Here is a 17,469-nt window from a genome sequence, read left to right as displayed (position 1 = left end):
GAGTAGAAAATATAACCAATTTTCCTTCGTGTTCTGAAAAGTAGTTATTCATATAGGTAGTCATTTTCGTTGCCTAACAAGTATTGGGTTAACTATTGGCGCCATATGAGCAACATTTTCTTAAAACATTTGCGTGTTTTAAGTAAAACGTTTACTTAAAAAGTAACTCTATTTTAACAGTGTGTACTTTCCTTCTTTACTAAGTATTTTTTAATGGTTACGTTGTATGTTTTAGAAATTCAAGTGTCGTCCAAAATGTTTTTAGTTGCAGTTTATTATCTAGGCAACAACTGAAAACTTTCTTGGGCTTCCCCCTTTGGTAGACTGTGTCGTCTTTTGTTTATATTTGCAAGCTTTGAGGGCAGTTTTTTGTTCAACAATTGAATAAAACATGTATAAAAGAATGGCTGTTGATTTTCACGCTCTCTATGGCTAGTCGTAGGTTGCTTGAAATTTTTATGACGAGTAAAATTTTCTATTTTTTTGGTCAACGAAATTTGTTCACTAAGTAAATATTAAGAAGGCCACCCTAGTTAAATGCAATTGAGCATGCGCTGTGTTTGAGATCTGCTAGCGCCAGAAAGTCTGAGCTGTTATAGCGTGTGAGTCAACAATACTTTTCCTAATTTCAAGTTATGGATTTCATGTTCTATATTTTACATAATTAGGACATTTGAAAGGACGAGAAGCACGGAACGCATTCAGTTCTTCAAAGAGACCAAACCAAGAGGTTGTCACAGGAGAGTGATCGGACTTCAAAGAGAAAAACTTACAGAAGAGACGCCATTGTAGTAAGTTATAGTTGTAACTAGACTACAATATTAACGGAGACGGTGAATAGAGATGCAAAAATACGCCGATCCGGTTCTTTTGGCCAAATCCGTATATCCGCCACTATTTTCGTTCAAATCCGAATTCGCAAAACTTAAAACCTTTATGTAGTTCCACTCTTTTAAGAAGATTCGTTTTATTGCTTGTTTTTGCAACAATTTTGTCAGCATACCGACGAAGCTAGACCGACCAAAGCGATCTGAGCTTCGTTTTAGTATCCACGTAATTAGAACTTCCTGACATGAAGAGTTCGGAATTCGCCCTCTTAAATTCTCAGCTAATCCACAATCCGCTGTATTTTTGAAGTCCGAGAATTCGTTCAATGTATCGCAAAAATCCGCAATCCGGGCGCGTTTTTAGGCCCAATACGTGGATCCGCGAGCCTTTTCATCCCCGCTCATCAAACAGATAGCAGATGGGCGAAAAAAGAGCACGTAGCGAATAAAATAACTTTAACTTAACATAACTTTATTATTTCTATAGCGCAAAAATCCATGCATATATGATCTAATGCGAATAAAATGACGACAAAGCAACGTGTATAATTGGACCGGAAAACATGCGTATTCTGGCCGAATTTCTAGGTTTTAAATAAATTTTACGATTTTAAGGCATGATCGTCGATCGTGTTTGAAAATTTGAGGTAGAGTCACACCTATCTTTTGCAACTTTAAATGCTTCGCTGTTGGTATTTGTTTGTTTTTGTTTTTATAATTTCGTTACAGTCAATATTAATACATACACTCATTCCATGGTTCTACAGATACTTTTGTGAGGATATTTATCTTAAAACCATGGAATAGGGGAATTTTTATACCACTACAATAATTTTTCCTGCCTATAATCTTGTTACAAAATGGGGCCCTACAGTGTAAAACGAAATAGTACAGTGTAATGACGTGTTATATTTTGTCACTGACCTTATATGGTCAAATGACGTAATAATGTAATAATAAATATTAATAATATTAATAACATGCTAATTATCCCACAGTCCTGCGAGATATCCATTCAGTACCTCAGACGGAACACACTCATCACCGAACAACTTCGACGAAAAATGAAGTACTTTCTTGTCCTTTGTGCCGTTTTCTTCGGCTGGACCTTTGTCTCTGGTAAGGTCGTAGTTAGTCAATTCTGCCATTTTGTGTGTCTTTTTTTTAACTTCGGAGAAAAAGCATAAATTTTTCCAAAGCATGAACGTACCTCATTTAAATAAAAACTTGAAGACGACCGTAATCTGTGATCAGTGAATCATCATTACTTTGCTTTTTACCCCCGCGCGGATTTGCAGAGTAGCTTATACAGCTAGTATCTCCGAGCATTTCACAGTACACAGCCCAATGGACAAAGACCAGACCACAACACTGGAAACTCCACACCCTACGCGCCCTTTAGTGAATAACTAAACGACGAGTGAAGGAAATCTCAATGCAATCTCAATTTCCCCAGTCCCTTGGCACTTCGTGAAATCGAGGTTCCACTGTACTTGTCAACAAGACATGCGCCTTAAGCTATTTTTTTCCTTTTATTTTAGCTGACAGCATCAAGTGTTATTCTTGTATTGGTACTGGCGATGAATGTGCAAAAGATAAACTGGTAGCAGACAAAGCTAAATACTTGGTGGCATGTCCCTTGTTATCAATGGATCGCTGCATTACGGTCTGGGCTAAACAAGATGACAAAACATCAGTGGTGAAGGCGTGTTCCACGAAATCACAGTGTGATGTTGTCAAAAAGACCTGTGATGACATGACAGATGTACAATGTGCTGTCAACTGCTGTGATACTGACGAGTGTAACGCGGGCTCGCCTGGATTGCCAAGTAAGAGAAAAACTTCTAACTTTCTTTAGTAGCATAACGCAGTGACTGACTGTTAGGCAAACTCGTAATATGATTGGCTACGCAAGCGCGTAATTTTCGATAGATTGCCTTGAGGGTCTAAATGGAGTTTAGTGTTTAGTGTTATTTGCCCATAATTTTTAGTGTTTGATGTAACATTGGCCAATTTTTTTTATGTTTACTGTTTCCGGAGAAAATACTGTTAAGTGTTTGGAGGGTTTTTCGTAAAAAACCCATAGTCTTTTAGCATTGTAAATTCTTCTCTGCTCTTCGAAAAGCGGTAATAAAATCACTCATGAACTAAGAGAAAATTTTCAGATTACTCCTCGGAAATCTCTTGTAGTCTTCGGATATCTTCGGTAGTCGTTGGATATCTTCGGCAGACTTAGGAAATCTTCGGTAGTCTTCGAAAATCTTCCAAAATGATCGGAAAATGGCCGAAATCTTCTTGATGTACTAAACAAAATAATATTACTGTTAGTGTTAAATGCCTAAAAATTAACTGTTTCATTTTACGGAGCCAAAAAATTAGTGTTTAGTATTATCGAGGTACCCCTAGGCTTTTATAGATTGTGCTCCTAAAAGTGGCATATTATGCTACTAGCAGTGCTCAAAATTTTGCCAAATTATGCAAAAATTATGCCAGAATTCCCAAATTATGCTTCTGATTTCCGAAATTATGCTCACAAAATGACGTAGATTCTATACATAGAGGTGCGCAATAACGACACCAAATTATGATGTTTTTTAAATAAACTGTTGTTGTAAATTTATTTGTGTTTATGGCAGTTTATCACGGCCGTCAGCTGTCCAAATTAGCTGCTCGCATCTCTAAACCGTTTGTAAAATGCCTCCAACGACTTAACAATCACAATTGTATAGCTAAAACACGCATTGCAAGAACAAACTACCTAAATTTCATTTATTTCTGTAGAAAGTACACCATATTTACTACATTTTATGAATTTATGCTCCAAAAAGTGCTAAAAATTGCTAATTATGCCGTGGCAGTGCTCGTTTCACAAATTATGCTTTTTAGCTCCAATTATGCCAAAAATTATGCTAGCACAATCTATAAAAGCCTAGGTACCCCCATTCAGACCCTCTGCCTTGGGAGCGCGCAAAATCACAAACCAAAACTATAAATAAGAAAACTATAAATAAACGACCCTTCTCATTTTTTACACGAGCCTTTCCTCGCACAACTCTCCACCTTATCGGCAACAGCCTTCAGTTCTTTTTTTTATTTCCTCCCCAGATTCCAAGTAGCAATCAGGCAATGAAGGACTCATCGGTTTGGATCAATTCAAGAAACTTGATAACAGTTAAGGTGGAAACAAGCTAGGACACAAGATACTAGAAATATGGACGTAAAATAAAACACAAAATAATTTCTGTAAGTTGAAGATAATAAAGAAAAGAAGCAATCAAACACAAGGCATTTTTTTGATGTAGCACCGGGGGATAGTTAAAGCACCGGTACCTCGAATTCCAAAGGTAGATAGGTATAGGTAAAGACTGCGTCGTACCAAGTGGCCCATACCGCCAGAGCTTGATATCCGGTTTCTGTAGTTAAGCGACTTGAAGTATTTCTACTCCCCCCTGGATGGGATGCTAGTCCATCGTAGGGTTTCCCCCATTATTAGTTCGCCGATACCCATTTATACACCGCGGTGAAGAGAGGCACTATGAGAAAAAAGTTTCCTGCCCAAGAACACAAAACAGTGACCCTGGCCAGGGCTCGAACCCAGACCGCTCTATTAGGAGTTAAGCGCGCTAACCATTAGGCCACCGCGCCTTCCACACCGCGATTCCTTAAAGAAGCATTTAAAGCATGGCGTCTTTTTGTGCAAATACTGCACATTCGCCACCTCCCCACACTGTTTTGCGCTATTCCGTTCTACCTTAAAACGAAAGAAAATACATTATTTCTGTGAACGAGGTTGCTGAAAGAGTTGCGTTGTCAGCCAAGCGAAGCGAAGAACAATAATACTACGTCGACAGTCGTTTATCGTTTCTCGGCTTAGCGAGCAACCATAAATGAAAGTAAAGTATAACAGTTTATTCCGTGGAATGAGTAGATGCTCTTTTAAATTGATCAAAAAAATGGATAACTTCAAGTATTTCAGAAGAAATTCATTTCTTGATGAAGACTTTTAGTTAAAAAAACTTTTAGCTAAAAAATTTGTTGAGAGTTGATATTGACCTGGGATAAATAAACCGAATAATTGACTGTTTTTCTCTTGTAGCACAAACCTATTTCATGGACAAGACAAAAAAGTAAAATTTATATTTAGACTCATGAGAGTAATCATCTTGTTTTCTGACGTCTGTTCCAATAGTTAATTTTTTTCCTTTTAACAAACGCTTCCTCAGCTTTCACGGATCATGTTGTATTATAATTTGCCAAATAAAGTTCATGAATATTAAAAGCTTATACAAATTTATTTCGCTCTTTCCACAACCTTGTCCCAGGGCCTTTTCGGCGACGAGTTTTCAAAATGGCGGCTCGTCACGCTCTTTCCACTATATTAAACGTATAATGGTCATTTATTTTTCATGAAACGTGATATAGTCCCACTTTCTTTACCACCCGCTCTTGAGGCAAAACCTACTCAATTTTAGACCAAAATAAAAAGGCAAAATCCCAACCGCGTTCCCAGGGTCTCTCTCTCCCCGCCCCCAAGAGCTCTTGGGGGCGGGGAGAGAGAGACCATGGGAACGAGGTTGGCAAAATCGGACCCATTTTCACATATAGATTTGGAACGTACCCTTTGAGAAAGCACATACAAACGTTATAGGTTTATTTATTGGGGCAAATCCAAGCCCCCTTTCCCCCTTTTTTTTTTTCAAGAAAAGATTGTGACAAAAGCGGAAAAAATTGAGTGTCGGACTAGACTATCGGCGAGCACTTGTTGGTGACTCTAACATTAAAATACATAAGGGACGGACCATTAGAAATAGCCCGCGGGGGAGAGAGGTAAAAATTTCAGTTCGGTGCAGAGTATTTTTATTAGGTCCTACTGGTCTGTAGGATTGTTTCTCCGTTGCATATCTTTATTCAGTAGGCACAACCGCTTGCAGAATTTTTTTTTAGAATTTTTTGGGTGGATGTCACCCCGCTTGGTTACTTCTAATGGTCTGTTTCTAACCGCAAAACAAATAATACAGTCAACTCTCTCTATCTAAGACGGACACCTTTGGGACCGGTCGCAGCTGTCCGTCTTATAGCTTAGTGTCCGCTCTAGAGTCGAGGTAACATAACACCAGTAATTCTGAGATAATAGAGCTAGACCTTTGCATAATGCAACAAACCTTTGCTAACTGCAACAAGACAAAAATAATAAAAGGACCGTATTTGCTTGTTAAAGCAAAAATTGAGAGCTTCTACAAACTGTAATACTGTAAGTATAAAACGACCTCTGTAGTGTCCATAGACCTCCATACACGTAAGCAGAGAAGTAACCCGTTAAAGCGTCATATACACGTATCCTTAGGGCGCTGACTAACTTTGCTTTAGGTCGATACGAAGTGTGGAAGTATTTTCACTAATAAAACATGATAAAACAACGCTTCTCAAGTGTCCGTTGTCCGTCTTAGAGAGGTGTCCGTCTTATAGGGAGTTTGGTTACAGTAAAATGACTGAAAAACGGCAGGGACCGTCACCAGGTGTCCGTCTTATATTTAAAGAGAGAGTTAACTGTAGTGACAAATTAAATGAGAGTTTAAAGAGGTGTTGCAGAACACACATTCATTCAAGGTGTTAATCAAATCATTAACAGATTTATTCCATCGAAAAGGAATACACGTAATACAATTTTCTTCAATCAATTTTATCCAGCAATGCATAAAATGTAATATAATTTAACAAACTTTGGCGCGCGGATCGGAAAACCGTTCGAGCCTGAACGTATTAGGGGTGGACCATTTGATTTTTGATGGGGGGGTTGCAGGATTTTTAGGCTGCTAGATATTTTTTTTTATTCTTCCAGCCCTGTAGGACTTTTTTTTTAATCTTCAGGTTCTTGCACGATATTTTTTTTAATGGAAATTTGGAACACAAATTTTGAAGTTAACTTGACCGTCACCAGCCACTCATAATTGACATAATTCACCCTATTAAAAACCACTTAACACGCAATGCCTTTTAAAGTTTACATCTTTTTTCAAAGCAGTAAAAAGTTTCATCTTTATTCAATGTACAAAGAAATGCATCTCCACTAGCCTGGGGCTAGTGGATTTTACTGTCAGGCTAGTGGATGTTATGCATCACTTACCCACTGGGCAAGCGAACGTTTTTTCCTGCTAATTACGTAACGCTACTCAGAAAAGCCTCCAGACTTGCATGTATTGGTTCCAACTTCTTGGGCATCCAGGATTCTAACAAGGGGGTTCAAAAAATGGGCCACCGAAGGCGGACCCTTCTAGGGGGGTACGGGGGCATGCTCCCCCGGGAAATTTTGCAATTGAAGTCCTCGGAAATGCGGTTTCCAGCTTTTTGAGGGATGAATGTGGACGGTTTATTACCTTAACAAATTTTATTAAACAAGGACTACGTTTAAGACTTTACAGTACAAGATCAACTGACTCTTAGAAAATGAAACTGAAATCACTGTAATATATTTGTCTTCGCCATTTCTATAATGTGCAAAATGTGTTAACATTCCTCAAAAATTGGATCAACGAGTAACATTCTATGAGGTTGTTGTTCGGCAAATTTCTGAACTATAGCATCGTAATCGACAGGCTTTTCGTAATGGATACTTATTAAAGCCAGGCTCGAGAGTCTCGGTTGTCATCGTCGTTCGAATGTGGCCCTTGACTAGTTTTAGAGTGCTGGGAAGTGTTGCAACAGCTGCAAGTTAATGCGTCACTTCTGAGCGGCTTGGCCTCTTCCCGCCAGCTGTTCCAAGGCCCGGGAACTCCTGGCGCTTTCCCTCAGACGATATATCCTTTCAGGCAGTCAGTGCAGGCAGTATATTGATTTTTCCTCTCTCTCCTTCTTTATTATCATGAATACGTAATATTACTACTACTTACCTACCCTCCCCTTGTGTGAGCCTCATTCTGCGGAGTTACTTGTAGCCTGTAGGGTGGGTTTTCCCCTTCAGTTTTATTATTAGTACTTTTTACTTGAGATACGAACGTTCTGTCCGTTAGTACCAATCATTTTGTTTTGTTGAGATTCAATTCTCAGCTGCTTTCGAAATGTTTACTCAGAGGTGTTTAAAATTTGCCTCGTTTAATGTCGAGGGCTTGCGCAACAAGATGGAAGACCCCAGTTTTACTAGTGAAATATCAAAATATGATTTTGTTACGCTTGTTGAAACTTGGTTACCAACCGATGAGCAAGTCAATTTCGATGGATATATTAGCTTCTCATTATATCGAAAGAAGAACCCAAGAGCTAAACGTGCCTCTGGTGGGATAACTCTTCTGATAAAAGAGCACCTATATCAAGGTGTTAAGATTTACAAATGCGAAGATGACAAATTTTTATGGTGGAAGTTAGATCGGAGTTTCTTTGGGCTCTCCGACGATATCTTTGTCTGTTCTGTGTATCTTCCTCCGTACACGTCTTCCACTCAGTTATTAGGTAAAAACAATGACCGCCTTGATTGTTTTACAACACTCCAGAATCAGCTTTTAGATTTCAGTAAGAAAGGTAAAATCATACTTTGTGGCGATTTCAATGCCCGTACTGGTCATTTGGATGATTTTGCAGAAGATTTTTCATGGGACTCAGGTTGTAATTTGGGGGTATCTGTAAACGACCATATTAAGCACAGAAGCAATAAGGATCATAAGGTCAATAAATTCGGCTCACATCTAATAGAACTTTGCCATGGTTTCAAACTACGAATTCTTAACGGTAGAGCTAAAGGTGATAGGCTCGGTGATTTTACATGTTTTACTCCAAATGGAGTAAGTTCAATTGACTATGCTATAGTTAGTGAGGAATTACTCACTGAAATAATAGGTTTTGTTGTCTCCCCTTTAACGGACTGGTCATGCCATTGTCTTATATCTTTTGTACTAAAGTCGGGAGTGCATATGAAACCGGAAAAGACCAGCATTTCTCCGTTAAATCCATTACCAATGTCTTTTAAATGGAATGAAATAGCCAAAACTAAATTTCTGGGTGAAATGTTATCACAGAAGGTTAGTGACCGTATTGAAAAATTATCAACTACATGGCTGAAGGATGACGCCTGTGACGTCGATTCCGCAGTTAAAGACTTTTCAGATGTTATTTTTACTGTAGCTCATTCTACATTAACGGCTAAACTGGGTCGTGTTGGGCGAAAAAACTCGAAGCTTCCAAAGAGGAAGAAAAGAAAATGGTTTGATAAGTCTTGTTTTGAGTTAAAAAAGGAGGTGCTGCGCCTTGGAAATTTGACGTCTAAATTTCCTTCTGACCCTTTCTTACGTGGAAGGTTTTTCGTTGTAAAGAAAACGTTCAAAAAGATGGTAAAATCGAAGAAGAGATTGTTTAAGGAAGCCTTACTTCAGAAAATTGCCAACTTTGAATCAAATAACCCCAAGGAGTATTGGGAAATGGTAAATGATTTGCGGCAACAATCAGCCCAACAAACAACAGACGCGGTGAACGCAGATGAATGGTTAGATTATTTTAAAAAACTATCTTCGCCAACTATTACTTCGAAAAGTGAGTTTGAGAAGTTGGTTGACTTTAACGTATCCAGGATTGCTGATTTCGGGAAGGTACATGACCCAATTCTCGATGACGAAATCTCTCTTGAGGAGATTCACAAAGCGTCTGTCAAATTGAAAACAGGCAAAGCCGCTGGAAACGATAGTATTTCAAATGAGATGATCAAGTCTAGCATTTTCATTCTCGGGCCCGCCTTAAAAATTCTTTTCAACAAAGTTTTAAACTCAGGCATTTTTCCTCAGTTGTGGTCAGTAGGATATATCTCACCCGTATTTAAAGCAGGTGATACAGGAGACCCTAATAATTACCGCGGCATCACCGTGTGCAGTTGTCTGGGAAAATTTTTCACATTAATTATTAATGAACGTCTTACAAAATATCTAGATGAGAATAATATGATATATTTCAATCAAATCGGTTTTCGAAGAAACTATAGGACGTCAGATCACATTTTTGTTTTAAAGACTCTCATTGACCTATATACAAAAAACGGTAAAAAAGTATACGCTTGCTTTATCGACTTTCAAAAGGCGTATGACACAATATGGAGAAATGGGCTGTTCTATAAACTGATGAAATATGGAATTTCTCAAAAAATAATTTTTTTACTAAAAAACATGTACGATAGAGTTGTTTCTGCGGTCAAAGTTAAGCATGGACTTAGTTCCTTTTTTCAACCTCTTATAGGAGTTAAGCAGGGTTGCAACCTGAGCCCAACATTGTTTAACTTGTTTATAAACGACATTGTTGATCTGTTTGATTCTAGTTGTGAACCTCTGCATATGATAGATTGCCAAATTAGTTGCTTACTGTACGCAGATGATCTAGTTCTTCTTTCTCAATCGGAAAGCGGTTTACAGAAGTGCCTTGATAGATTAAATAGTTACGTTAAGAAATGGCAAATGAAAATCAATATCAAGAAGACTAAGGTCATTATTTTTAACAAAAGTGGCAAAGTACTCAGAGGTGAATTCAAGCTTGGTAAACAACCATTACAAATAACTGATAGCTACGTCTATCTAGGGATTGTTTTCACAATCTCTGGCTCTTTCTCACTGGCACAGAAGAAGCTGTATAATAAAGCTACAAGGTCTTTATATAGTTTACTATCAGAGATTAACATTTACAATGGTGCCTCTGTCACAACAATTCTTAAGCTTTTCGATTCTCTTATACAGCCAATCCTTTTGTACAACTGTGAAATTTGGGGTTGTTTTTTAAAATTGTTTGGGGGTAATTACGATAAATTTGTTTCCAAAGTTTTTGATGAACGAATAATCCCCGAAACTATGCATAATAAAGTATGCAAAATGGCTCTAGGGGTTCACTCCAAAGCAAGTAACCTCGCAGTAAAAGGAGAGCTTGGACGCTTTCCCCTTCACCTCCTTATTTATAGTACAATTTTTAAATACTTTTTGAGACTTCTTACATTCTCAGAAAACAAAATGTTAAGTAGTGCTCTTGAGACAAACATTCAATTGGATAACACTGGTAAGCACTCTTGGTTTACCACTATTAAACACCTTTTGCGTTTTACTAAATTAGATGTGATGACAATAGATTTTTCAACTTTTGAAAGAAGTAAAATACCCAACCTGTTAAGGTTGTTTAAAAATAGTCTTTCAAAACAATTTCAGGTTCATTGGTTGAAAAATATAAATAAGGATAAATTAGATCCTTCAATTGGAAACAAATTAAGTCTTTACGGCGAAATAAAAAACGAAGTTAGGTTTGAACCTTATCTAAGGATAATAAAAAATGTCAATCAAAGAGTGGCGATAACCAAAATGCGGATCTCTAGTCATCAACTGCCTATTGAATCAGGTCGATACAAGAAGATACCTCGAGATGAGAGACTTTGCCCATTCTGTAAGTCATCTATTGGTGACGAGTTCCATTTTTTGATGAAATGCACCCACTCATCATTTTCTCATCTTAGAGGTGTCTTCTTAGATCGCCTCTTTTCAATAAATAACAGTTTTAAATCTTTGAATTATAAGGCACTTTTTATATATATTTTAGCTATGTGCGATGAAAATATCTTGAATCTAAGCGCCCACTTTATCTGTGATATTTTAAACTGTTATAATGAATCACTAAAAGAACTTGAGGAGAATTTTTCCCTCACGACCAAGAGTTAGTTGTTAGCTTGTTAATGTTAATGTTTAGTTATTAAGTGTATTCTGTTGTAGTCCTGTGGAACTGAAATCTTCAAGTTGAAGATAAAGTCAATAAAGTCAATTGAAGCTGTTTGAGCACTCGTTGTCTGCTGATGTCACTGGAATTGTACATGCAATTCGCAACAACAGGTGGATGTTCGGAAAGATGTTTTGAATCTGAATGCATGAATATTTTTGAATCATAATGTACTTCTGGATCAGAGGGTTCACTTTAATAGGAAATCTAATTGGTAAATCACGCGTCACGCGCTTGCAAAATACCAAATCACGCATTAAAATATGCGATGCCCAGTGTGACTCACAGCTTCTTCAGGGGCCGTCATGCGTCACGCAAAAATCCTTTGCCACGCCCTGATTACGGCTGCTCGATATTTTTTTCCTCTTTAACAATTCTGCATGATATTTTTTTTTAAACCAGAAGCACATGCTCGATATTTTTTTTGGGATTTGCACAACCCCCCCATCAAAAATCTAATGGTCCACCCCTTAAACCGGAAATGAAAGAATTCAAAAGCGTAACGCAATAAATTTAATATATTTGACCAGCAATTGAAACATTGTCGAAGACGTGCACGCAATATAATTAAACACTTTGTGCACAAATAAGCAATAAATATAAATCAGGTAATTCTTTGTTAAGTTCTCCTTATTGGAATAAGTCAATCGAAATTAAACGTTCTCGTCAACAATTCCTGAAATTTCAGAGCGCAAATTTCATAGGGTTGTCTATCTATTCTTGATAGACTCCAAACACAACACCTACTGCAAACAAAGTCTCGTTCTTGAAACTTTCCGATACAAATGTATCTCGTTCAGTGTCCCAGATCGAGCGGCTTGCTATTCTTACATCTTGTCCCTTGAGCTGTCCAATCGTCACAGAACAAACGAACTTGAATCGCGAATATCCCAGCATCTTCAAGTCGCTCATAATCGAGTTAGACATTCCCTTGTCCAGTTCCCTACACAATTTCGCGTCGTATTTTTGCGATTCTAGCGACTGTAGATGTTGTTGGATGATGCTTCTCACCTCTGCCACGCTAAATCTTCTGTCTGGCGCCATCTTGTACGTATTTTCAGTGACTGTAGTTTCTCTGGGACGCGAGGAATGCGCCGATGAAGACGCTTGTTCAAGATTTCCAATCGGGCAGGAGAAGTAAGTCATGACAAAATTTCCTCTATATGGCGGGATTTTCGGAGCTGGGATAAACAAACTTGAGGCACTAGAACTGCTTCTTCGGGTGCGGCGTTCTTCCATAATGTTACAACTCTTACAACTACTCCGCGCGGGAATATTTCAGCAGTGAGTTGTTGCTACAACAGATATTCTAAATAATTCTCGTTCAGATTGATATATAACACCCTTAGTGACCCTTAGCGACGACCACAAACGGCTCGAAATTTGATATTGCAAGCATAGATATCCGCAGCATATCCGATGGCGAACAAGTGTACTGTCTTGCTTTCCAAATGGCATGAATAAGGCCAAGTTAAAAAAAAAGGTTTATCGTCCGGATTTCTATAAAAAAAAAAAAGAGAGCGGGCGCCCAGGGGGGTACTCCGGCTTCTAAATGACGGGGGTGATCGAATGGAGGCAAAACTCAGGACCCAAAAAAATTCCTAAGTCTTCTGACATTACCCAAAAAAATCCCTGGACCAAAAATACCCCCTCAAAAAATCCCTTGTCAAATTACCCCTAAACTGCCAGGAGGGGCAATAATATAACACAAAGAACACAAGAAAATCATAAAAAATTGAACGCTCGTGTTTTTTTACTCATCATACCATAAATACGCCAAGGCCGCGCTAAGGCACTTTAGTTCTTTTTTAATACCCAAAAAAATCCCCTATTTAAATCAAGTCACCCAAAAAATACTTGCCAAATTTTCCAACCCAAAAAAATCCCGGAATCGAAAATTTCAAACCCCAAAAAATCCTTCGATCATCCCCATCATTTACAAGCCGGAGTTCCCCCCCCCTTGGGAGCGGGCGGGCCCTTGTTTTTTTATTTATTCATTATTTTTTTTGCATTTCTTTCAGGCTGTATTGTTCGAATATCGATGTTTTTCCCCCATCGTCAAATTCTCCAGAAGCGAACATTGCAGAATAAATCCTGCAAGGTAATTGACCTATCTAGTACAGACTTAGCGTGCCGAGGCTTTAAAATTTTGGCCTGATTTCGTATTAAAACGCAGACAAAAGCCATTTCTTACAAAATTTTCTTTGTACTTAATTGCGGAGTAACGCCTGTTGGTTTTAGCTCGTTCCAACTTTCCCAATAACAAATATTAAAAAAAAGTTAAGCGGCCCCCAAAAAATGAAGCGGGCGGGGACGCGAGAAACATTTTTTTTACTTGGCCTTTAGCGGACGTGAATTTGGCTAGCTTTACGTGTGTATAATAAAATATAAAAAATCTTAAATAGAAAAAATCATCTGCCAAAGATATTATACCACATTTGAACGTCGATACCTTTCTTCTATTTTATTTTAAGGCGGGGGTATACCCGAATTTAAATGGAGTTTTAGAAGGTTTAGAGAAGGGGTTGAAGAAAGAGTTTTTTTTTTGAAACACCACCAGACAGTTGACCCCCACGCAAGAGCACTCCAGGTTGTCAGGGGACTAACTGGTGTCCGTCTACCAATTTTTAACTTCAAATTCCTATTCTATTTTTAAAATCACAATAAATCTCCAATTTTTCCTCGTTGTCTAGATTTTACTCATCCTTCCAAACATTCCCAAAACTCACCCAAAAATGTACAAAACACCGCAAAACATAGGCTCGTGTTTTGAGCATAGAGTTTTTGGATTGCTTAAAACGCGAACGAGATATTCGCATAAAATCCAAATTAAGCGGTGGGTAAACGGCCTTCAGGTGTGCGCCCGCCTTAAGCAAAACAAAAATGTTAAAAAACATCTCAACTTCAGCGCAGGCACAAGCCGTCAATACATTTCCTATATTTTGTTTTAAGCTACAATATTTGGACATTTCCAATGCCATATTTTTGTAAGAGTTTCAGCAATGCTGGCTGCGCCGGTCACTGGCGCCTCAGAATGATGAATGATAGGCGTTGCCAACTTGCACGTGCACGCCATTTTTTCCAAATGGTTCCAAAAGAACTTTGCAGTGTAAAAGATGGACAAGTTTCTACACTGTGGTATGCATAGGTTACCACGTTAAACTGAGGAGCTAATCAAAGGATATTTTGCAGATTTTTGGTCTTAACCATTCTGAAATTAGTGGTAGGCAACTTAACCCATGAAAAACATTATCTCTGAACATCGAAAGGAATATATAATTTGCAGAGAGAAAATAAACCACAGCTATAAAATATCGATTTCTTCAAGACGCGCGGAAACAACTTGAAAAGTTTAGCCTCAATTTTTCAAGTTGTAATCCATTTTCATCCTAGACATATGCAGCCAAAGACGCCTGTTAACAGTGTCAGTGCTCTAATATAGCAAATGTTAATATAAATGGACATTATTTTTAGGTTTCCTACGGCACAAATTTATGCGTATTTTGGCTGTTCAAAAATCTGTTAAAATCCATGACAAAGCCCCTTAGCCTTACATTTCGTAATGGGACCCCTTCGAACAGGGGCAAGGGAGGGGGGCTCCCACATGAAGAGGACAAGGATGCTTATTTAGCCCCTAAGAAGACCAATCTGCATGTGGCTTAAGCTATTTAGAACCCCAAAAGATAAATCATACCACCAAGTCTGATTGGTCTAGACCGCTAACACAGTAGGACAGTGTGACCTCAAGGGCAAAAATATTAGCAGTCTGTCCTGCGCACCCTAACAAAGATCGAGACTGACACAACAAATATCCCGGCCCCTTTAAATGGGAGTCCCCCCAGGGGAGAATTCCTCAATGAATTACAGGTATGTTAACGGCGAGGCAATGTCTTTCTTGAAAACTGCTTCTGTGGGTTGCCCCTTAACCAAATAAAATTGATCAAAATATTATTTTCGTGCACAGTCAAGTCTGTGATTGAATGTCAATAACTTCCATCATCCACATTGCTTCACTATGAGGATAATTGCTGAGGTCAGCAATCTTGAGCACTTTAATGCTAGGACACTGTGTTTGATCTGGAGAACCAGTTGACCTCAGTTGTCCAGCAACCATCACATACATTCCTAGAATGACAAAGAGATTTAAATTACCATCAAATGTAGGTAAACTGAAAACCAACAAAAGATGATATACTTGTAATACTGGAGAAGATCTTTCAGTATCCACATTTGTACAAACAAACAGAATTAAAGTCTACTTCCTTAATACAGGGAATGGCCTTGGTTCGAGGCCTGGCCAGAGCACTATGTTGTGTTCTTGGGCAAGACACTTTACTCTCACAGTGCCTCTCTCCACCGCTAGGTGTATAAATGAGTACCTGTAGGCGAATTTACTGCTGGAGGATAACCCCGCTGTATGGGCCACTTGGCTCGGCCACAAACTTTACCTTTTACCCTTAAAACAGCACCAGAACAACCCTCCAAGTTTACTTTTTTCCTAAGTGGCTCAGTCTACTCAAGTTTTGGTCGCCAGTGAAAAATTTTAGTCACCAAATTAAGCTGATGCTTTCAATCATTCCTCTCAATTTTAGTCGCCAGGCTGGCGACCTTGGTTCAAATTTAGTCGCCAGCTCCAAAATTTTAGTCGCCATGGCGACTAAAATGGTCTTAACTTGGAGGGTTGCAGAAGTGCGGTGGCCTACTGGTTTCTTTGCTGAACTCTGGATCAAGTGGTCCGGGTTCGAGCCCTGGCCGGGATCATTGTGCTGTGTATAAGGGCAGGGCAAGACATTTTACTCTCATAGTGTCTCTCTCCACGCAGATGTATAAATGGGTGCTGGCAAACTAATGCCAGGGGCCAGGGGTAACCCTGCAATGGACTAGCATCCCACTCAGGGGGGAATAGAAATACTCCTAGTCGCTAAATGCTACAGAAACCTGTGATATGGGCCACTTAGCTTAATGCAGTTTTTTTTTTTTACCTTTTTGAATGAACAGATCTTTCACAACTTTGGTTACTCCATTTGCCTCAATTATTCCTGTACCATCATCCAGAAACAGGCCATTCCCATCTGCCGAGACCAACACCACGATGCCTTGCACCCAGACTTGACTGAAATGTATTTTGACCCTGTCATTATGGTACAGCCACTGGTCTGCGTCACTTGATGTACAGTGCGGTAACTGACAGGCAAAGAACTTCCTTGCTGGTGCGTCAAGACTGAATGGCTGTTTTTGTGACATGAGCACTGTAAGATGATAAACAACAAAAAGATTAAATTGAAGTACCAGTACAGGGTTGGAAACTAAATTTTTGGAGCACTCGCCATCTGGACGAGTGGCATTCAACTTGCATTTGCCCAGATCAGTTTTCACTCGCCCAAGTTTTGATTAAGCTAGACTGGATTTTCAATTATTATAGTGTTATAATACAGTAGCTGTTCATTCATTACGATTCCCTCCCTCTCTCAACTTTCTCTCCCCCCTCCTCCCCCCCTCTCCCCCCCACGTCATTCCCTGCTTTCCCGTGGCGTTCTCGACTCAAGAAAGAACTCCTAAGGAATTGACTGGGCTTCAAGGGATTTTAAAATAAAGAAGAACGCTTGCCATACTACACTCCATTTCACTAGGATCCACTAGCTTTAGCCTGCGCCGCTGGCGAAACTACGCAAACTAGCCCTGAACTTCATATAGCGCTGTTTATTTTTAACAATATTTTATAAATACTCCTTTATCTTATTATAAAGTTCCTATGTAACTAAATCCCTTAAAATCACAGCAACTAATAGACGTAACCTTACCTAGAAAGCTTTCATTGCATCCATCAAGAAACAGTTTATCAGAATCGATCTTCCCGCCATCTTGAACTGTTGTTGTTTGGCCGCTGTGAGCCTGGGTGCTATTTTATTAGTGACGTCATTCA

The 17,469-nt window shown here is 38.8% G+C and overlaps 2 protein-coding genes and 1 pseudogene across 2 annotated transcripts; 1 reads left to right on the top strand and 2 right to left on the bottom strand.

Moving 5' to 3' along the window:
- The first annotated feature begins 695 nt into the window (after nucleotides 1-695).
- LOC144638785 (uncharacterized) lies at nucleotides 696-4,111 on the top strand. Its single transcript, XM_078498039.1, has 4 exons — nucleotides 696-791; nucleotides 1,826-1,946; nucleotides 2,369-2,656; nucleotides 3,933-4,111. Exons 2-4 carry the CDS (start codon nucleotides 1,892-1,894, stop codon nucleotides 3,941-3,943), a joined length of 354 nt encoding a protein of 117 aa, XP_078354165.1. The 5' UTR covers nucleotides 696-791; nucleotides 1,826-1,891; the 3' UTR covers nucleotides 3,944-4,111.
- Nucleotides 4,112-12,022: 7,911 nt separating this feature from the next.
- On the bottom strand, nucleotides 12,023-12,992 carry LOC144637852 (dynein light chain Tctex-type 5-B pseudogene; annotated as a pseudogene).
- A 1,870-nt stretch (nucleotides 12,993-14,862) lies between these two features.
- Nucleotides 14,863-17,411, bottom strand: LOC144639268 (recQ-mediated genome instability protein 2-like). Its single transcript, XM_078498567.1, has 3 exons — nucleotides 17,348-17,411; nucleotides 16,529-16,795; nucleotides 14,863-15,671 (listed from the first exon to the last, which is right to left on the bottom strand). Exons 2-3 carry the CDS (start codon nucleotides 16,788-16,790, stop codon nucleotides 15,511-15,513), a joined length of 423 nt encoding a protein of 140 aa, XP_078354693.1. The 5' UTR covers nucleotides 16,791-16,795; nucleotides 17,348-17,411; the 3' UTR covers nucleotides 14,863-15,510.
- Nucleotides 17,412-17,469: the final 58 nt, after the last annotated feature.

Source organism: Oculina patagonica, chromosome 14 (genome assembly GCF_052425735.1).
Source record: "Oculina patagonica isolate OP01 chromosome 14, crgOcupat, whole genome shotgun sequence".
Taxonomy (NCBI): Eukaryota; Metazoa; Cnidaria; class Anthozoa; order Scleractinia; family Oculinidae; genus Oculina; species Oculina patagonica.
The sequence above is the reverse complement of the archived record's forward strand: the minus strand, read 5'-3'. Positions and strand labels throughout refer to the sequence as shown.

Bases quoted from the DNA above. Each gene is read 5' to 3' on its own strand.
- LOC144638785 (XM_078498039.1), top strand. From the start codon at position 1,892: ATGAAGTACTTTCTTGTCCTTTGTGCCGTTTTCTTCGGCTGGACCTTT. The intron at 1,947-2,368 runs GTAAGGTCGTAG...CTTTTATTTTAG, and splicing joins CGGCTGGACCTTTGTCTCTG to CTGACAGCATCAAGTGTTAT.
- LOC144639268 (XM_078498567.1), bottom strand. From the start codon at position 16,790: ATGTCACAAAAACAGCCATTCAGTCTTGACGCACCAGCAAGGAAGTTC. The intron at 15,672-16,528 runs GTAAAAAAAAAA...TTGTCATTCTAG, and splicing joins AGATCTGTTCATTCAAAAAG to GAATGTATGTGATGGTTGCT.